Genomic DNA, 22,425 nt, shown 5'->3' on the forward strand with positions numbered 1-22,425 from the left:
TTTGCGTTTTTTCGAGATTTATGTATAAGAACGTTTAACTGTAGAGTTCTTTCTTCCGCCTTAGTGATTTGACCCATGATATCTAGGGGTGTAAACAAGCCCAGAGGCTCGAGAGCTACTCGTGATCGGCTCGGTTAAAAGCTCGAACGAGTCGAGCCTTAACGAGCCCGAGCCTGAAATATAGCTCGTTCAGTTATCGAGCCCGAGCTTGAGCTTGAAATACAAAGCTCATTTAGGCTCGCGAGCCCAAACGAGCCTAAACAAAAATTTAGTTTTTTATATATATATAATATAATAATGATGATGATAACATTAGTGAGTCGAGTTCGAGCCGAGCTTTGGCTCGCTTAATCGCTGTTGAAACGAGCTCGAGCCGAGTTTCTAGCTCATTTGAGGTTGTTCTCGAAATAGCTCGAGCCGAGTCGAGCCGAGCTCGAGCTTTGGGTTTTACTCGCGAGCCGAGCTCGAGCTCAGAGAAGTAGGCTCGAACCGAGCCGAGCTCGAGCTCGAGCTTCATAAAAACATAACGAGCCGAGCTCGAGCCTAGTCGGGCTCGGCTCGGCTCGGCTCGTTTACAGAACGATGTTAATGTCACAAACACTATTCTCGGAAATAGTTCTCGATTTACTATGATAATATATGTAACAACCAACAGAATCATAAAATCCCCAGTAACTACATGTCATTGTTGTTAACTAAACTCTAAACACACCCAAGAACATAAAGATCTTCAACCAGTTGTGCAAAATAACATCAAAACAAAGTCACCGAAACTCAAAAGTAGGCGGCATTGGCGAATCAAAACTCTCCAACACTTCAACTTTCAACTTCGGCTTCTCCTCCTCTCGCCTGCCACCAAACAAACCACCAAACCACGACAGAGATGACGCGGAAGAACGCTCCAACTCCACCTGCGGCGCCTCTTCAATAACCACCGGCTGCGTTTGTTGCGCACTAATAACTTTATTACGAGTAATTCCCACCCCTTCAATCAGGGCCAACAAAACGCCACCGACAAGAGCCGAGCGACCCGCCGGCCGTAATCCCTGGCGCATCTGAAGAAACCCGCCGGTGGCGGCACCAGCGATGATTGAGTTCCATGGATCTTCCTTCTGGCGCGCGTAAACCATTGTGCAATCAAATGCGGAGAATAAACCGCCCCATACAGCGAAGCCGCCGGCAACACGTGGCGTTTTCATAGCGACCGCTTCTGTGGCGCCAATGAAACGGCTACCTATTTGATCACATCAGGATAGATTATGTAAATATGACAGTGTATATATACATCTATATAATTTAAAAATAAAAAATTAAAATCGATTAATTCGGTTTAACCAAATTGCCCGAATTTAAAAAAAAATCTAACCAAAAAGCGAACATAATAACCGAATTTAATTCGGTTACGGTCACGAACTGAACCAAATAACCAAACTTTTATTCAGCTCGGTTTTTGGTTAATTCGGTTATAACCAAATAATGAACATCCCTAGCCGATAAAGAGGCTACCTATTTAATATATATTATGGAAATATGACTATGTGACATATATATATATATATATATATATATATATATATATATATATGTATATGTCTTGTAAACTCTACTTTTGAAATACAATTCGTTATCACAATTACCTGTTGGTGAGTTGTAGACTCCTTTGAGGAAGTGGAAGGCGGAGCCGCCAATGGCGCCCATGGCGAACGCGCCGCCGATGTCGTCTAAGATCCGGTCCGGGCATGGTTCGCGTGAGGTATCCTGTGTGGTCATCTTGATTTGGGGTGAGGGTTTATGTCTTGAGTGGGGTTATAAATAATAATAATAATAGTGGTTATAAATAAGAATAATAATAACAATAATAAATCTGGGGGTTACTTGCGTGAGGGGCAATGTTTCTTGAGGAAACCGCTGGTAACTAAGTATTTTACATAAAAGACACCGACTTTTTTAAATTTAGAAAAAGTCACACGACTTTGTATTATCTTATTTTTAAATAAGTTAGTTGGGTTCGATTTCACCTAAGGTGTTGAATTACTTATTTGTGTGATAAACACGATAATAATGGTACAGAGTAAGAAGTCGTACAAAGGGTATCAAACAGATTGCGATTGACCTCATTCAAGCGGCATTGGAGCCGTCTTATCAAACTCTATGATGTGAGATTTTAAGTTTTCATTTTTAGCTTTATAGGTTGTAGATTTTAGAGGTTTTGTTTATTATCATTGTGTTTGTTCTATATTTGAGCCATTGTGTCTTTTTTTGCGACTCATTGTGTCTTTTTTCCTCAACATTATGTTATATTTTTCGGCATTATGTTATATTTTACTCGACATTGTGTCATCTTGTGTAATCCATTGTGTCTTTGTACACTTCTTATTTTTAAGAGTCTTTGTAGGATAACTTATGATACGGAAATATATGAAACAAAAATGGGCCAAGGTTCTGTATACACCGTCTTTAGAGGTGAAAGAAAAACAAGTTGGAAGCCTAACCCGGTTTTGATCCCAAACCGACCCGATTTCATACCCGGTTTAGACTCGACCTTACCTGTAAAGTTGAAATCTGGTTGTAACCCTATACTTTGAACCCTGTCGAACCTGACCCGAGCAAGTTAAACCGCACTTTCCACCCGGCTAAACCCGGTCCTTTTTAAGTTAAATCGCACTTTCCACCCGACTAAACCCGATCCTTTTTCAAAGTAGGTCCCAGCCCGACTGAGTTTGGCAAGGACCCGGTTTTGACTTTTGTTGACCCAACTGGGCCCCATTTGTGCACATATGCCCGTCTCATCATCTAATAAACAAGTTGTGTTTGATTTCGGCCGAAGATAAATGAACTGAGACATCAGTTCGTTTGAAAAATAAAATATATATTGTTAGTTTAACTCGTTAACCTGTTAACCATCCTATCACGTATCACCCTCAAAAATTAAAATAGTTTAGTTGGTTTATTGTTGTTATTATGTAAATGAAATTTTACAAAGTGCCATCTTGTCTCCTCCTAAGAGCGTATCTTTTCTGGCCCAGTATGATGGGCTCTAGCCCATACAAGTCTAATTGATTGAGGTTTGGCCCAATGCTTCCAGTAGGCTGTTTCTTTCCACGCCTTATATTAGCTTCTCATCCAATTCGTTCTTAGTTGGGCCTATTTCTTTCTCTGAACTAGGCTGCCAGTTGGGCCAACATAAGTGTTATAGGTATAACTTATAAGCTGGGCCAGAATGAGTGTTCATAACACAATACTTAAGAAAAACCAATAAAAGAATAAAGTCGTGATATGCCTAAAAGGATATCGACACGTGTTTCATATAGATTGTAAACCATAAAAACGATATAGATACAGGTGTTGACGTTGTTCGGTCAAGGTGTGGTTCGTCACGGTACCCATACGCCACCGAAACTCGCTATAGCTTACGATGCCAAAAAAATAACTTTTTTTTATTACAACTTCGTTTTAAACGAAATTTATACTTAAACGTCGAGGAATAAGATTAAACACAGTTTTGTGTTTAGCTTTTTCTTTTTAAGTGAAAGAACGCAAGTTATTAAAAGAAAAATTAAATTGGTTAAAGATATATATTATTAGGGTTGAAATTGAAAAAATATCCAAGTTTGTATTTATCCAATTTTCTTTGGAATACATATTATACTTTTTTGGATGCATCAGCGTTTGTACTTTGTGTAAACTACACCACTTAGCGGGTTGCGTATGTAAAGCAAGCGCTAAAATCATTATCATACTCGATAAATCCCACCGTTAGCAAAGCTAAGGTAGGGTCTGGGGAGGGTAAGATATAGACAACCTTACCTCTTCCCGTAGGAATAAAGAGGTTGCTTCCAGTGAGACCCTAACTCGATTGAACTTTTGCTAAGACCACATGTAATGGTGTTGCTGTAGAGGTGGTGGCGAGAAACAATTGTCGTGGGTGTTGCTGACTCATTTGGATTCATTTTAAATTAGTATATTTTAATGATGCTTCGTTTTGACCTATTGTACAAGTGAGTACACTAAAATTGATTTTTAAGTTAAATGTCATTTTAGTCTCTGTGGTTTGTTATTTTGTCAGTTTAATCCGAAGGTTTGAAACGTTGCCATTTTAGTCCAAATAGTTTCAAACGTCGCCAACTAGTCCACTTGGTTAACTTCATCTATTTTTTCTGTTAACGAGATATGCAATTCGGTCATTTTATATGGCCCAGTTGGCCTTCTAGTTAACAGAATTACATATAAAATGACCGAATTGCCCTTCTCGTTAACAGAAAAAGTAGATGAAGTTAACCCAGTGGACTACAATCGCAACGTTTGAAACTATTTAAACTAAAATATTAACTTTTCAAACCTTTGGCCTAAATTGGTAAAATGACTCAAACCACAGCGACTAAAATTGCATTTAACTCTTGATTTTTTTACTAACTTGAAAAAAAATCCAACCTGTGTTCCATTATATTATATCCATATCAACCCATTTTCTTAAAGAAATGTTCATGAATGTCATTCTAGTTGCAAATACCTCCTTACGTTTGTGCGTTCCAAGTGCATTAGGTAGATACATTTTGGACGGTCCCCTCATAGTTAACGAGCACATAACTTGGATTAAAAAGAGGAAGTCCAAAGCGTTTATTCTCAAAATCGACTTCGAGAAGGCATATGACAATGTGAATTGGAAATTCGTGGTTAACATCCTCCTCCAAATGGGTTTCCCCATTAAGTGGTGCAATTGGATTATGGGCATCCTTAAGTCGGCTAGCTCCTCCGTGTTGGTCAATGGGGCTCCGACTTTCACTTTCAAATGTGAAAAAGGCATGAGACAAGGGGACCCGCTTTCTCCATTCCTTTTCTTGGTAGTGATGGAGGCTCTTTCTTGCATGATTAATAGTGCTAAGGAGGTGGAGGTCATTAGAGGTATCGTTGTCTCTGACAATGGGCCGATTATTTCCCATCTCTGGTACGCGGACGATGCCATTATGGTGGGAGAATGGTCTAAAAACGAAGTTGTGAATATTGTTAGAATTCTCCGTGTCTTACATTTATGTTCGGGCCTCAAAATCAACATTGACAAATCTAACCTTTATGGTATTGGAGTCGGGTCGGGTCGGCGGAGATAGGCGTGTTGGCTAATGAAGTGGGTTGTAAACCGGATTGCCCTCCTTTCAAATATCTTGGTCTTAAAGTCTGTTATGGGTCCCTCTCATGATCGAATGGGAATCCAAGCATGACTGTTGGTATCGTTGATTGATACTTACCATTGTATAAGGCTGGACGGTATGGTCCGTCCTCAGCCCCGTCCTCCCTCGGCGACGCCCGGCACGCCACGCCCCCCCCCCCTTCCGTCCCGTCCCTATCGTCCGAATTGAGACGTTTGCGACGGAGCAAACAGGTGGGCCCCCTTTCTTTCTTCTCGACGTCCTCTCCGTCACCCCCTATACCGACCAGCCTAAGTAACTTTATATAGAAAGTGAAATGGTGACGTGGCAAATCACTATGTCATAAAAAAAAAGGTGTCATCCACTACCTTTCTACACAAGTAGATAATTGTCTACATACAATGGTAAAAAAACTAAAAATATGTCGAATACAATAACAAAAATCTAAACTTCGAAAGCAAGTTACCTTTTAGGGTAATTGACCATTAGATTAATACCATTATTATATTGTTTATTCATATATAATGTAATCCTACTCAAACAGATATATGAGAAACTGATTTCCGGTCTGTGGACAGTACAGAACGATGTTAATGTCATTGTCACAAACACTATTCTCGGAAATAGTTCTCGATTTACTATGATTATATATGTAACAACCAACAGAATCATAAAATCCCCAGTAACTACTGTTGGTTCAGTTCTGTTTGTGCATGAAGGAAAACAATATAAATCATACATGTCACCGCAGATAGTGCAGAGGAGAATCCTGTAAGGGAGTTCGACATGCCTGTCATCTTGATCTGGTTCCTCCTTAGGGTGCTGACTGATGATGGGAACTTAGAAACCGAAAAGGGTATCGGTTAGGAGAGGAGGTTTCGTGATGATGTTATGGCTAATGGGGTGTGTGAATTGTGTAACTGAGTAACCCCTAAACCTCCACATAATTCTCCTTATATAAGCACCCAGGAGGAAACCTAATTAGTTACTAAGGGTAATATGGTCCATCAACAATTACCAACTAATTAAATAATAGGTTATTATATATTTTGATCTCTATAATGTAAATGATTAAGATGGCTACAGATTAAATATTAATACGTAATATATTTAATCTTACATTCTCCCACTTAGCCGAGTAATCATTTACTATGAGTATTAGATAAGCCTGATCAGGAGTTAACACTCATTTTAGCCTTAAACAAGTACTATAGCAGAAAAATACAGCCGTTGAATCATTATGCGACTCAGGACCCCCATTAATCATACTATAGCCTTAATTTAAAACCTAATCATCATGATCAAAATACGCGTAAGCCCTTTGTTTGATTTGTAACTTTTATTTGTCTATATGCCATTATACCGGTTGAACATATTCTAACAGACATACAAAATCAAACTTGAGGAAATTTCATTAATCATAAAACATAAGCTAGTACAATATGCTCAAATAAGGTCTTTACTAAATCCCATATTCCGAACATGTTCTTCATAAACCTTAGGAGGGAGACCTTTAGTCATCGGATCCGCAAGCATATCCTTAGTACTAATATACTCGATACAAAGATTATTTTCCTCAACACGTTCACGTACAAATAGATATTTCGTATCGAGATATAAACCAGCTCCAGTCGAACTGTTACTGTTCGAGAAACTAACGGCAGCTGAATTATCACAGTAAAGCTTCAATGGTCTAGAAATGGAATTAACGATTTTGAGTCCAGTGACCAGGTTTCTAATCAACATTCCATGACAGGTTGCGTTATAGACAGCAATGTATTCCGCCATCATTGTGGAAGTTGTGGTCAACTGTTGTTTATGACTCTTCCAAGAGATAGGGCCGCCTGCTAACATAAAGATATAGCCCGAAGTGGATTTCTTGTCATCTTTGCATTTGGCAAAGTCAGAATCAGAATAGCCCACCACTTCTAAATAATCACTTCTTCTATAAGTCAGCTTATAGTCTTTCGTCCCTTGCAGATATCGAAGTACCTTCTTAGCTGCTTTCCAGTGATCTAAGCCAGGATTAGTCTGATAACGGCCTAGCATTCCAGCAATATAAGCGATATCTGGACGAGTACAGACTTGAGCATACATCAAGCTCCCGACTACTGACGCGTAAGGTATCTGGCTCATTTGCTCCTTCTCAACCTCTGTTGTCGGACACTGGAATGAACCGAAAACATCTCCCTTAACTACTGGAGCGACGGAGGGTTTGCACTGTTGCATGTTGTATCGTGTAAGGACACGATCTATGTAGGCCCTTTGGGACAATCCTAAGATCCCTTTGTTTCTATCTCGGTGAATTTCGATGCCAATGACGTAAGATGCATCTCCGAGATCCTTCATGTCGAAGTTATGCGAGAGTAAACGCTTCGACTCATGCAACATGTCTAAACTATTACTTGCCAATAGAATGTCGTCTACGTAAAGGACAAGTATAGTAAAGTCGCTCCCACTCATCTTGAGGTAGGTGCATTGATCCACTTGATTCTTCATAAAACCTTGCTTCTTCATGACTTCATCAAACTTGAGGTACCACTGACGTGATGCTTGTTTTAACCCGTAAATGGATTTCTTCAGCTTACAGACTAGATGCTCCTGACCTTCAGGCTCAAAGCCTTCAGGTTGCTTCATGTAAACATCTTCGTCCAAGTCTCCGTTAAGGAAAGCGGTTTTAACGTCCATCTGATGCAGCTCTAAATCGAAATGAGCTACTAGGGCCATGACGATCCTTAATGAATCTTTACGAGAGACAGGTGAAAACGTCTCTTGATAATCAATTCCCTCTTTCTGAGTGTAGCCCTTTGCAACCAATCTTGCTTTGTAGCGTTCAACGTTCCCATTCGGATCCAATTTTGTTTTGAACACCCATTTGCATCCTACGGGTTTGACTCCGTTGGGTAATTCTACCAAATCCCAAACGTCATTTTTCTTCATGGATTCAAGCTCATCAATCATTGCTTTATTCCATTCAGAAGACTGATCACTGCTAATGGCTTCATTGTAAGAGATAGGATCATTGAGCTTTCCGGGATCCATTTCAGTCAGGTAGGTAACATAATCATCCCAATTAGGAGGCCTTCTTTGCCTGGATGACCTCCTGAGTGGATTATCGGGTTCAGCGTTGTCTTGGTTTTGAGCGTTTGATGTGCCTTCGTCATGAGGTATAATGGGTTCTGATTATCGGGTTCAGCGTTGTCTTGGTTATAACGTGGCGTGTTCATAGCGATCGCTTCTGTGGCGCCAATGAAACGGCTACCTATTTGATCACATCAGGATAGATTATGTAAATATGACAGTGTATATATACATCTATATAATTTAAAAATAAAAAATTAAAATCGATTAATTCGGTTTAACCAAATTGCCCGAATTTAAAAAAAAATCTAACCAAAAAGCGAACATAATAACCGAATTTAATTTGGTTACGGTCACGAACTGAACCAAATAACCAAACTTTTATTCAGCTCGGTTTTTGGTTAATTCGGTTATAACCAAATAATGAACATCCCTAGCCGATAAAGAGGCTACCTATTTAATATATATTATGGAAATATGACATAACATATATATATATATGTATATGTCTTGTAAACTCTACTTTTGAAATACAATTCGTTATCACAATTACCTGTTGGTGAGTTGTAGACTCCTTTGAGGAAGTGGAAGGCGGAGCCGCCAATGGCGCCCATGGCGAACGCGCCGCCGATGTCGTCTAAGATCCGGTCCGGGCATGGTTCGCGTGAGGTATCCTGTGTGGTCATCTTGATTTGGGGTGAGGGTTTATGTCTTGAGTGGGGTTATAAATAATAATAATAGTGGTTATAAATAAGAATAATAATAATAAATCTGGGGGTTACTTGCGAGAGGGGCAATGTTTCTTGAGGAAACCGCTGGTAACTAAGTATTTTACACAAAAGACACCGACTTTTTTAAATTTAGAAAAAGTCACTAACTTTGTATTATCTTATTTTTAATTAAGTTAGTTGGGTTCGATTTCACCTAAGGTGTTGAATTACTTATTTGCGTGATAAACAGTTAAACACGATAATAATGGTACAAAGTAATAAGTCGTACAAAGGGTATCAAACAGATTGCGATTGACCTCATTCAAGCGGCATTGGAGCCGTCTTATCAAACTCTATGATGTGAGATTTTAAGTTTTCACTTTTAGATTTAGGGTCTGTTTGGTATGCCGTAATGGAATAGACGATGGAATGGAATGGACGAGTGAATGGAATGGACGAGAGAAAAAAAAATATTACCATTCCTCTGTCATGTTTGGTTATCCCAGTAGGAAAGGAATGAATCATTTTAAATAACAAAAATACCCCTACCTTATATATGTAATTACATAAACCATTTATTTGATTTTCGTAATTTTGAGTGTTTCGCATTCGTTGCTATATGGTATCATTCAATCATAATTCATATTTATAATCATTTAGAATGATCAATTCAATGAACTGAAGAGCAACTTAAACTTTATATTTGTCTTCTGCTATATGGTATCATTCAATCATAATTCATATTTAAATAAATGAGCATCAAAAATCATAATTTCTACAGAGTAACAACATGGAAGAAAACAATAATTTGGAGGGTTTTGGTAGGGCAGTGTAAAAAGTGAGAAAGAAGACCATCATGATGATGGACAGTTGGTTTTTACGGAGGTGAGAAAATAGGTTTCTTGGGAGATGGATAGAGTGAGTGGAGAGGGCAAAATCGAGAGAGAGATAAAATATCAAACGGAATGAGAAAAAAATAGGGGGGACCGCAGGAATAGATTAGAAGGAATGGAATGAGTTTCGTAATGCCTCATTGCATTCCATAACCAACCAAACAATCTTATTTTCATTACTTTTGAATGGTTCATTCCGTTCCCTCTCCTATTACCTCGTACCAAACACTACCTTATAGGTTGTAGATTTTAGAGGTTTTGTTTATTATCATTGTGTCTGTTCTATATTTGAGCCATTGTGTCTTTTTTGCGACTCATTGTGTCTTTTTTCCTCAACATTATGTTATATTTTTCAGCATTGTGTTATATTTTACCCGACATTGTGTCATCTTGTGTAATCCATGGTGTCTTTGTACACTTATTATTTTTAAGAGCCTTTGTAGAGTAACTTAACCCTATAATAATAATGGACTGACCAAAATAAACAGAAGATACGGAAATATATAAAAAAAATGGGCCAAGGTTGTGTATAGTTGACCCGTCTTTAGAGGTGAAAAAAAACAAAATGGAAGCCTAACCCGGTTTTGATCCCAAACCGACCCGATTTTGTACCCTGTTTAGACTCGACCCTACCTGTAAAGTTGAAATCTGGTTGTAACCCTATACTTTGACCCTTGTCGAACCTGGCCCGAGCAAGTTAAACTGCACTTTCCACCCGGCTAAACCCGGTCCTTTTTAAGTTAAATCGCACTTTCCACTTGGCTAAAACCGATCCTTTTTTCAAAGTAGGTCCCAGCCCGACTGAGTTTGGCTAGGACCCGGTTTTGACTTTTGTTGACCCAACTGGGCCCAATTTGTGCACCTATGCCCGTCTCATCATCTAATAAACGGGTTGTGTTTGATTTCGGCCGAAGATAAATGAACTGAGACATCAGTTCGTTTAAAAAATAAAATATATATTGTTAGTTTAACTCGTTAACATGTAAACCATTTAATAACCCTCAAAAATTAAAATAGTTTAGTTGGTTTATTGTTATTATGAGTTATGTAAATGAAATTTACGCGTATCCTTTTCTGGCCCAGTGTGATGGGCTCCAGCCCATACAAGTCTAATTGATTGAGGTTTGGCCCAATGCTTCCAGCAGGCTGTTTCTTTCCACGCCTTATATTAGCTTATCATCCAATTCATTTAGTTGGGCCTATTCTTTCTCTTGAACTAGGCTGCCAGTTGGGCCAACATAAGTGTTATAGGTATGAGCTGGGCCAGAATGTGTTCATAATACAATACTTAAAAAATATCAATAAAAGAATAAAGTCGTTATATGCCTAAAAGAATATCGACACGTGTTTTATATAGATTGAAAACCATAAAACGATATCGATACAGGCGCCGACGTTGTTCGGTCAAGGTCCGGTTCGTCACGGTACCCATACGCCACCGAAACTCACTTACGATGCCAAAAAAATATTTTTAATACAACTTCGTTTTTAACAAAATTTATACCTAAATGTCGAGGAGTAAAATTAAACACAGTTTCGTATTTAGCCTTTTCTTTTTAAGTTAAAGAACACAAGTTATTAGAAGAAAAATTAAATTGGTTAAAGACATAAATTTATTAGGGTTGAAATTGAAAAAATATCTAAGTTAGTATTTATCCAATTTTCTTTGGAATACATATTATCCTTTTTTGGATGCATCAGGGTTTGTACTTTGTGTAAACTACACCACTTAGCTGAATGCTTATGTAAAGCAAGCACTAAAATCATCATCATACTTGGTAAATCTCACCGTTAGCAAAGCTAAGTTATGGTCTGAGAAGGGTAAGATATAGACAGTCTTACCTTTTTCCTATAAGAATAAAGAGACTGCTTCCAATGAGACCCTAACTCGATTGAACTTTTGCTAAGACCACATGTAATGGTGTTGTTGTAGAGGTGGTGGCGAGAAATTATTGTCGTTTGCTGACTCATTTGGATTCATTTTAAATTAGTATACCTTAATGATGCTTCGTTTGACCTATGTACAACTGAATACACTAAAATTGATTTTTGAGATAAATGTCATTTTAGTCCATGTGGTTTGGCCATTTTGCCAGTTTAATCCGAAAGTTTGAAACGTTGCCATTTTAGTCCAAAGAGTTTCAAACGTCACCAATTTAATCCACTAGGTTAACTTCATCCATTTTTTTCGTTAACGAGATATGCAATTCGGTCATTTTATATGGGCCAGTTGGCCTTTTAGTTAATAGAATTACATATAAAATGACCGAATTGCCCTTCTTGTTAACAGAAAAAATAGATGAAGATAACCCAGTGAACTACAATCGCAACGTTTGAATTATTTGAACTAAAATAGCAACGTTTCAAACATCTGGACTAAATTGGCAAATTGACTTAAACCACAGAGAATAAAATTGCATTTAACTCTTGATTTTTTTACTAACTTGAAAACAAAAATCCAACCTGTGTTCCATTATATTATATTATATACATATCAACCCATTTTCTTAAAGAAATGTTCATGAATGCCATTCTAGTTGCAAATACCTCCTTACGTTTGTGTGTTCCAACTTCCAAGTGTATTGGGTTATAATCATATACATTCTATATTTTCATATATTGGTTATGTGATACCAACCCCCATCTCACATTTTGTATGTTATCTTAAGATCTTCATGTCCATTATACATACATGATACATCTCACAATGTTTGGCAGTTAATCTTGTTCTTAGTCACTCATATGGAAACACGTGTATCACAATATTCTTTATTAAATATTTTGAAATTATAAAAAAAATATATAAAATAAAATAACATTGCTTACTTACATGTACATATTCATTTTCCCCTGTGTATGACATCTGTCTATAATAATTATTTTTAAGCGGCCGATATTTTATCGGATGTAACACGAAATGTGATATCAAATTGAAATATACACACAAAATAAATGTGTCACTTTCTTAATAATTAACTCACTATGTGCAACTCAACGTTAATAATTGCTCAAGCATTTTCACAATCATTTACCCTAATTATTTGACATTTTTTTATTGATTAATAACAATAAAATTCCACATCACAACGTTAATTATTTGACATTTTTTATTGCTCAAGCATTTTCACAATCATTTACCCTAATCATGTAATTTTTATTGTAAAAAGTTTATCTAGCTTAAATAAATTTCATATCAAAAGTTCATAAAAGGAAATGTTTCATTGGGTAGGGCGGGCTCTTGGTAGTCACTCACCCTACCGCTCTCCTCCTAGCGGGCCACGTTCAAGCGTGGTTATTTGTCGTCCAATGTGTTTAAAATCGGAGCTACTTATCATGATAGTTAAAGTCCGGAATTGTTTTGTTACGAGCTAATAACTGAGAACTAGCCATTGAGCTGACTAAATGACTTTTATACGAATCATACCAAATGTATGAAAATCATCTATGATTTCCTCCTTTCTTTATAAAGTCACAAGTTTTTTATATCGTCGTGGGAGGGTATGAAGAGGGGATATTAAGCGTCATGTGATTGTGCGTGGGAGGGTATGAAGAGGGGATATTAAGCGTCATGTAATTGTGACAGTCATGTTAGTAAGGGGACGTGGTAAAAAGAACACGAAGTAGGATGGGTGTGAAAGTGGCACTTTTATAAAAAAAATAAAAATTAAACAAGAACCAATCAAAACTCACCAAAATCCACCCATCAATAAAACACCGCCACGTCACCACACAATTTGCCATCCACGGCGGTGAAGAAACCCCGGCCCCCATTACCACCATTGTCGGACCCAAGCCTTGGCTTGGGTGGGCGGGCGCCCCCTTGAAACAAAAATTTTAGTGTATTTTCGAGGTAAAAATCCTGACTGCACCCTTTAAAAATTTGGTTAAACACTTCATTCGCACCCCCAAAAAATAATTTCTGGGTTCGCCACTGATTACCACGCCACCCCCGGGGCGGTATTCACGACGTATAGGTGTTGTCATGTCACCACCACGCCCACCACGTTCTTAGAAACAACAAAACCACCTTTAAGACTCACCAAGAAAAAAGATGAATATAAGGTAGGATAATGGCCGATAACTATTTTTTTTTATTTAATTAGATTAATATATGCAAATAAATACTATAGATTGGCTATCACAAACACATATGCTCTTACAATTTCTTTTAAGCACCATTAACTCATAATGTTTGTAATAAAAGTATTAAGATGTTTTTTTTTTTTTTTTTTTTTTTCCGTTTTTGAATTGCAACCTAAATCTACCTCACTATCGACAACAAGACTTAAACCATTACCACTAAGAAGAGCATCATTTTAACATCTTAATACTATTGGGCTACATCGCCTTCGATTATATAAAAGTATTAAGTATTAGATAGATCATTGTAAAAGCAATTGACTTTTGAGTATTATACGAAGTAATTACATTGTAAACTATCATATATTGACTTTTGGGACTGATATGAAGCAATTACGTATTTACGTTGAAGTTTGATTAAAAGATTTAGACAAGAGAAAGTCATGAAAATCATTTTTTTTTGTTAATATACTTAAGTGAGCATGTAATCTTAATTTATATTTATAAATATGTAGTTATGAGATAAGTAAAAATTGCTCATGTATAAAAATCATACATGTAGATAAGTAAAAATTTTTGAAATAAACATTCACTTATTACGAAAATAATTTTTTTATTCAAATTCGTTCCAATCATCAGGGCAAATGACATAAGGATAGCAGGTAGACGAGCAACAAACTGCGCCGCCATCCCCTTCTAAATAGAAAACCCTAATCTACTAAAAACAAAGCCTCGCCCCTGAGAGGTCGAAAAGTTGTTGTGGACCACACGCTGAACTCTAGCCAAGAACCGAACTGTCTCTGGCGCCAAGGAGCCGAACGTGTCAAACGCCAGGGGGACAAAGGCATGCTGATTATCTTCACAAGCTTTCGCGTGCTTTTCCACCTTCTTTGACTCTGCTTTCAGTAACACTTGCCCCGCCACAAACCTATTTTCCTAAAACCTGACTAGGGGGATACACCTGTAAGGTCTGACAAAAAGAGTAAAAACATAAAAAGTAAAAATTAATAACTTTTATTTGTTCAAAAACATTTTGGATGATACGTAAAAATAACATGGTAAACATTTTTGCAATTCAGAAAGGATTGACGGCACAACTTGTTGCCCGTCTATCTTTTGTTTTGATGTAACTTATTACGCTCACTTCGAATAAAATATATTATTATTGCTTAATAATAACAACATTCCACATCACATTCCATTCACGTGTTTTGGGCTATATACTAAAATATATTTCAAGTTTTACGTTTCTTGAGTCGTGTAATACTTTAGTTTATTAATTATATGTATATTGTTTACATTTTATTGTTGATCAAGTTCATAAGAAATGTCTCTTCCTAAATACTACCAACATGTTTTAGACGTCAAAGTTGTAGATGAAAAGAGAATTATGCATTTAAGCGTATGTGAGTGAAGATAAACTAAATATGATGACCCAATAAAAAGTCTCCATCCCGTAACAAAAATTTAATATTGTGAGCTCATAATGAACAAAACGAAAATTGATAGGCGGATAAGATGTTAGGCTTTGAATATGTAATTAATGATTATTAAGAATCAAAGAGTCAAATGACAAACATTTTTTTAGAGAAAATCTTAAAAGACCATTTTTAGTAATATTAGTTCATGTAAGATTGTAATCTTAAACAGGATATGTTGACTGTAGTAAGCTGAAAATTCAGTTGATATGCCGTTAAGAAAAAATATAATCTCAGGGCCGTTCCAATGTTTTGGAGGCCATAGGCGGACTACAAAGTCAGGGCCCAATTGAGATTGAGATTTGAGACATTGAATGACTATATCAATGTTTTTTACCGATGTCGACCCTAATTTTGCTCAATCCGCAATCAATTTCACATTGGTTGCACAAAAGACGCTGCAAACAATGAGGGTTGGTGTGTTGCAGCACTTCTTTTGGATTCCAGAATGAAGCGTATGAGAGAAATATCGACTCCTGAAGTAAAATCCTAAATCACAGGACCCTTGTTTTTAAGTGGTCCTAGGCCTTAACTTAGGTTGATAAGCCTAACAGGCCGGGCCTGTCTAATCTTAACTTACTTCATGTATCATCATATACGTTTTGAAATTTACACTCTTCACAACTGTTTAAGAAAGTTTAAGAAAACAAATTAGATAAACAAAAAGTAGCTAGATATCCATACAAAAATTCACATATAAATATATAAAAGTAAGAACTTTATAAGTTCATTTTTATCAAAACATTTTTAATGATATGTAAAAATATCATAAATACATGAAATAGTCTCACAAGTCACATAAATAGTATTTAATAATTATACGATAGAAAAAAACTTCTTTAACAAGTACACTAATTATATTATATAATAAACTTACAAGATATTTGACTTAAGAAATCACTTTGCACACGTTGTTTAAAAAAGTAATGGTTATAAAAGTGCCATGTAATCAAATCGGACACGTAGATTGTTGTCTAAAAATATAGTAATACTTAAAGAATATTAAATAATAATGTGCGTGTACAATTATTGGTTAATCATATCATGCCCATTGAAGATGACATGATTCAATTTCATAGAATATAACACAAAATCAACTTTAAACATGTCTAGTGTTTTTATATGCAATATAATCTTTTTTTAATTGGGATTTTGCGAAATCTTCCAAACAATAATTTAATTTACCAGGACACATATCACATATGACACAAGTAGGCTTTGTGTAGAGTTTAAAATGTCACTTAATAATTCAAACGAATGAATTGAAAGTTAGACCAAATCAAATCTGCCATATGAAGTATTATTTCGTTTGCTTTTGATCCGGTCCCTTGATTTTCCAATGTTTTTTTTAACGTGAACTTCATTAAAACAAACCGAACCCGAAAACCAGGACGCACTACACAGACAAAACTACATATTCACAAATTTAAACCAATCCCCTCAGTCTAACAAACCTTTCTTGGCCCTGTGCTTAAACCAAAAGAAACTAATCACCCTAACCTCGCTAAAAAGATCTTCGACATTACATCTCTTTCCATTGAATCTTAGATCATTTCTAGCTTTCCACAAAACCCAGCAGGCCGAGAGAATAATGCCGTGAAGGACCAAACGTTCCGACGATCTTCTAGCTCCCAGTTTGTGAATCTCAAGCAAATCTCTAAAAGAGAAAATGAAAAAATTCGGGATTCGGCACCAAAAACTGATTTTATCCCATAAACCCATTGCAACCAAACATGTTGTGAAAAGATGGTTCACCGAATCAGTACCCGCCATACAGAATTTTTTTCCAATGTAAAGCACCAATAAATATAAGTTCACTAAGTTATGGACACTATTAGGGGGAGGGGGTGGTTATCACTTGCAAAAATTCCATCATTCACAACATCCAATCAAGTTCTGCCATGTCATCAACCATTATTGCATCACTCACAACCTTTTTAGTGACAATGGTCATCACTCACAACACCCAACAATAAACCCTCACACCCCCTCATATGTTCCATCACTCACAACCTTATCACGCGTTAAGTTTGTCACTCACAACCTCGCATGTTCCATCACTCACAAAGCGGCGGTGGTTTGTTTAAGTTTATCACTCGTGGAAAACTTTTATCACGAAGAAAATATTCCCCACCCCGCCTCCCCTTAGGGATGTGAATTGTGTCAGGTTAGTGGGTTGGTAGGTTGTCGGGTTGATATGTGCAACCCAAACCTGACCCATATTAATATTTGTGTCAAAGATTTCAACCCTAACCCGAACACACATAAAACTGGGTTAATCCGTACATGACCTGTTTAAACCGTTTTTTAAATGAGTCATATATGTTAACGTGTTTCACGGTGAGTATGACTGTAACAAGTAAATAATATGATGTGTCAAAACTTATATTGTTATAATTAACCATTTAAATCAAAAATGAAAAAAAAAAAAAAACAAAAACAAAAATATAAAAGTTTTTTTAAATACTTAAATGAATTAGCAAATCAACTCATTTGTTATACAAGTCAACCCGAACCCGACATGTTTTCAATACGAGTCAACCCTGTCATCCATCGTGAAGGTGGAGACGTGGTAATGCGACGAACCAAAATCTATCATACCAAGTCTCAAGCAAGCAAGCAGTAGTTAATGCAAACAAATCCTCAGATGTAAGTTGGCGAACACACATGTTTTGTAAGACTCGATAAAACAGTTAAATAAAGTTAAAACGATAGAGCGTTGTTGTTGCTTGCATACATAATGTTAATCTCAATTAAATAGATAAAGATCATATAAGTTATAGCCAAGCCTACTGACATTCTGTTATGCCCTGATTAATGATTTACACTTAAATCAATAGGCGTCAAAGTTAAACTCAGTTCACAGTTGCAAGTTCAATTAAAACTTGAGATATTCACTCAAGTGCCCTTTAAAATGGCGCTTGTGTACTTGAGCTAGCAGTAACCACGATAGGGGTGCCAACCCGAATAACGCTACTCAACTCTGTCCAACGACTCTATCCAAGTTGTCCAAATCGCGTTTAAAGCAAATCATATTCACATGACAAGCAATAAAACTTTAAACAGTTTCAGGTAGCATGTTCCTCCCCTGGTTCAATAGATAAAATATGCAAATGGAGGCCGCGAAACTCACACGACGAGTTTAAAGAAACTTTTTTTGAAGGATTGGGATGTTACATATAAGCATTTGTGGACGTGTTTTTTTTTTTTTTTTTTTTCATATTCAACTTTATGTTGATAATCTGTGATATCTGAATAAAACATTTATGGATAGTTTGTTGCATACTTTATAAGATAATGAGATAAGGCTTTTGTATCATATTAAAGCAAAAATTACCATTTTATTATATGATTTTCGCAACTCTTAAGTGGATTCTAAACTGAACACCTCTCTAGGCAATCAGCGTCTCTAGCATATGTCTTAAACAAGGTGTTGATTAATTAGACATTTTAATACAAGAATTATTAGAAAACATTCACAAGAAGAAAATATATGGATAAATACATAACTTTCTTACCTTCTGGTTTGTAATAAATTATAAATAAAGTATGTCAAACTAACGAGGAATTCAAAGCATAAAATTAACTCTAATAATACCTTAGGCTTTCTCCACAATAATTTAATATATCAATAAAACTTTTAAACTACTCGTGTAATTTATTATAAAAGTATGACAAGTCTGTTGAAAAAAAAGTTAAACTAAGTGGTAAAATAACATAAAAACATACACATAAATATTATTAGTTATAAATTTAATACATCGAGCTTCTAAAAACCTTGTGACATATATTGTTTTTTCCTATAATAAATATACCAAAATGGGATTAACTACTGATCAGATTTCATAAAGTAATGCAAGTGGTAAGAAACGGCTTCCCAACAACCTTTTGACAACTATAACTACCATGGAAAACAACCATCTTAAAGACAACACACCAAACAAAAGTTATGAACATTATCAACATGTAGAAGATTCACACAACCATACATTGGCAGACCTGTATACAAAGGCTCAGTTTCACCTATATACTAGAGATTCTTTATGTGCGTGTTATATAGTATCTGATACTCTTTTTTTACACCAGTTTTTAAAGTTGTTTATGTTATGCATCGGATAAATATATTTATTCTTTAATCAGTTTAGATGTCATGGGTTAAGTTCACGTACGAAGTGTCTTATTGTACAAAACGTACGAAAGACATGAAAAAGCCAAAAAAACGTTGTGACATTTTACGTAATTATTTGCTCGTAGGGTGATTATCAAAATTACTCTAAAAATGATCTTGTAGAATAATTTTGATCTTGTAGGGTAATTATCAAAATTATTATTACTCTACAAGTGTATCAAAATTACTCTGCATCAAAATTACTCTACAAATGTATCAGTGCAAATTTATCAAACAACATATAATTTAAAATTACTCTACAAGTGATTTTGTAGAATAATTATTATACTCTACAAAATTAACTTACAAGATCAAAATTACCATACAATATCATTTGAAGAGTAATTATGATACTCTACAAAATTATTCTACAATATCAAAATTATCCTACAAGAACATTTTACAAAATTACTTTACAAGATCATAATTACCCTACAAGATTATTTGTAGAGTAATTTTGATAATTACTCTACGAGTAAATAATTACGAAAATGCCACCGCATTTTTTACATTTCCACTTTATTCGTACGGCTTGTATGACAAGGGTATTTGTATTTGATTTTTTGTCTAGATGTCATTTGAAAATGATAAAAAAAAAAAAATCATTAGAAGGTTAATAACAACATTCTTACCTATAATAGGCATATATTGATACATAAATACACAAATCTACACAACAATTTTAACCCAAAACAAAACCAAAACTTCCATTATTTATAACATAAACTCATAAAACAAAAACAAAATGTGAAACATAACATAGAATTGATAGAACTTAACCTACGACCAAAAAACCTCACCGGACTTGACCCCATTTCCGGTAACAATCCAAAGGAGACGACGGTTCGACTGCGGCTCGTTTCTTCTGCTGCAACAATTCTTTATAAAAATTCTTAATAAACTCCTCCGCCTTCATATCCACCTGAATAACATCCTCTTCCTCCATGTTATTATTCTCCGGGAAAGGCGAATCCGTCACTCGCAGCTGCCGGACATTCGGAGACTCTCCAAATCCCAACAGTGTCATAGGAGACTTCTCCGGGTCCGACTCATAACTGTTCAAAATGTCAAACACTTTTTTGACATTATTAACAGTGAGTTCATGGTTGTTATGTGAATAATGTGAATGATGTGACCGTTTGTTGTTGTGTTTACGTTTATGGTGGAATAGTGGGGTGTTGCTGCAACTGAACTCGTATGCTAGCGGAGCAACGACGGTGTTGTGGATGTTGTTGGGGCGGCATGTGAGTGTTTGGTGGTCAAGAAGTAGGTTTCCGATGGCTTTTCCGGCGATCTTGGTGGATCTTTTTAGGAGCATGTGGAGTTCAAACCATGGTATGTTTTTTGATCCTTTTTTTATCATGTAGAGGATTGCTCTTATTATTGCCCAAAGCTTCTTGGCCATTTTTAGAGAGAGAGAGTATTGAGAGAGAGGGTTAGAGAGAGAGGGTGTGTGTGTGTGTGTGGTGGGAAGTAGATATAGAAGGGGTGTATGTATATATAGGGTTTATGAAAGGAAAAGAAACCGGTAATATAATTAATTTAGTTGATATGAATTATAAATGCAAACATTATTTTCGACTACATTAAAATGGAGTCTAATCATCTCTTAAAATAAACAACTTAATAACATATTTAATAACATATGATTGTGGCGTTTGGAGTGTGTTTAAATGATTACTTGGATTTAATAACATAAAATAAAATGAAGTCTTTTGATACAACTATTCGGTTCTTGTGAACTGTTCTCCTACCTTTGAATTTAATTTCTCCAAAGGGATCAAACAGGGTGACCCTATGTCCCCGTTTCTGTTCCTTCTTGTCATGGAAGCCCTATCTAGCATGTTGTGCAAAGCTAGTTCTGAAGGGCTTTTCAGAGGTATCCAAACTCCAAATAACGGTCCGGTAATTTCTCACCTTTTTTACGCTGGTGATGCTCTTGTGTTGGGGGATTGGGACATGGGTAATGTTAAGAACGTGGCGAGATGCCTAAGAATTTTTTATTTATGTTCGGCTTTAAAAATTAATCTTTATAAATCAAATATATATGGGTTGGGGGTTGACAGTGGGGAAGTGTCTAATATGGCCAAAGTTATTGGGTGTAAACCGGACTATATCCCGCTTACGTACCTGGGGATCACGGTGGGGTCTAATATGAACAGAATTAAGAATTGGACTCCTATTATTGAGATTTTTGATAAAAGACTGTCGGTTTGTAAAGCTAAAACTCTTTCGATAGGGGGCAGGCTTACGCTAATCAAATCGGTGTTGGAAATCCTGCCTATTTATTATTTCTCGCTTTATAAGGCTCCGGCTGGGGTTATCAAGTCTCTCGAATCCAAAATGAAAAAAATTCTATGGGCCGGTTCTGGTAGCATCTTGAAAATGAACTGGGTGGCGTGGGAAGGGGTTACCTGGCCCAAGTCAAAAGGTGGTTTGGGAATCAACAGGCTTAAGGAGGACAATGAAGCCCTTCTTGTTAAATGAGCAGGTTAAAAATAATTAAAAATCTTTAAAAATCTCCAAATATTATTTTATGTCTGTGTGTAAAAGGTTTGGTGTCGAAATATAGGTTTAGATAGGCGTTATGCTAATTGCGCCATTTAATTACTAAAGTTTCCGTAATTGCGCTATTTAGCATAACTCCTACTCTGGACCTCGGATTGACGTGAAATTTTAGGGACATGCTTAGAAATCAGTAACTAAGGTTATTGTCCTTTCATATATTCAAAATTCTCGTTTTTAAGTAAAAAGGGCGTTACGGTCAACTTTTAAGCATTTAACGGAAATGTGCTAAAGACTCAGACAAACAACGAACCGGTCACAGAGGGTTATACCATCATGTAACCTGGTCCTAAGAGAGTCCTAAGG

At 36.2% G+C, this 22,425-nt stretch overlaps 4 protein-coding genes across 4 annotated transcripts; 2 read left to right on the forward strand and 2 right to left on the reverse strand.

Moving 5' to 3' along the window:
• Nucleotides 1-603: 603 nt before the first annotated feature.
• LOC110893761 (mitochondrial import inner membrane translocase subunit TIM17-2) lies at nucleotides 604-1,802 on the reverse strand. The gene is made up of 2 exons (XM_022140887.2): nucleotides 1,638-1,802; nucleotides 604-1,234 (listed from the first exon to the last, which is right to left on the reverse strand). The coding sequence occupies exons 1-2, from the start codon at nucleotides 1,768-1,770 to the stop codon at nucleotides 765-767; spliced, it is 603 nt and encodes a 200-aa protein (XP_021996579.1). The 5' UTR covers nucleotides 1,771-1,802; the 3' UTR covers nucleotides 604-764.
• A 2,676-nt stretch (nucleotides 1,803-4,478) lies between these two features.
• Nucleotides 4,479-5,105, forward strand: LOC110896223 (uncharacterized mitochondrial protein AtMg01250-like). The gene has a single exon (XM_022143687.1). The coding sequence runs from the start codon at nucleotides 4,479-4,481 to the stop codon at nucleotides 5,103-5,105; it is 627 nt and encodes a 208-aa protein (XP_021999379.1).
• A 15,245-nt stretch (nucleotides 5,106-20,350) lies between these two features.
• On the reverse strand, nucleotides 20,351-20,959 carry LOC110893759. The gene has a single exon (XM_022140885.2). The coding sequence runs from the start codon at nucleotides 20,957-20,959 to the stop codon at nucleotides 20,351-20,353; it is 609 nt and encodes a 202-aa protein (XP_021996577.1).
• Nucleotides 20,960-21,636: 677 nt separating this feature from the next.
• On the forward strand, nucleotides 21,637-22,041 carry LOC110896222 (uncharacterized mitochondrial protein AtMg00310-like). Its single transcript, XM_022143686.1, has one exon. The coding sequence runs from the start codon at nucleotides 21,637-21,639 to the stop codon at nucleotides 22,039-22,041; it is 405 nt and encodes a 134-aa protein (XP_021999378.1).
• Nucleotides 22,042-22,425: the final 384 nt, after the last annotated feature.

The sequence above is a fragment of the Helianthus annuus genome, chromosome 12 (assembly GCF_002127325.2).
Source record: "Helianthus annuus cultivar XRQ/B chromosome 12, HanXRQr2.0-SUNRISE, whole genome shotgun sequence".
Lineage (NCBI taxonomy): Eukaryota > Viridiplantae > Streptophyta > Magnoliopsida > Asterales > Asteraceae > Helianthus > Helianthus annuus.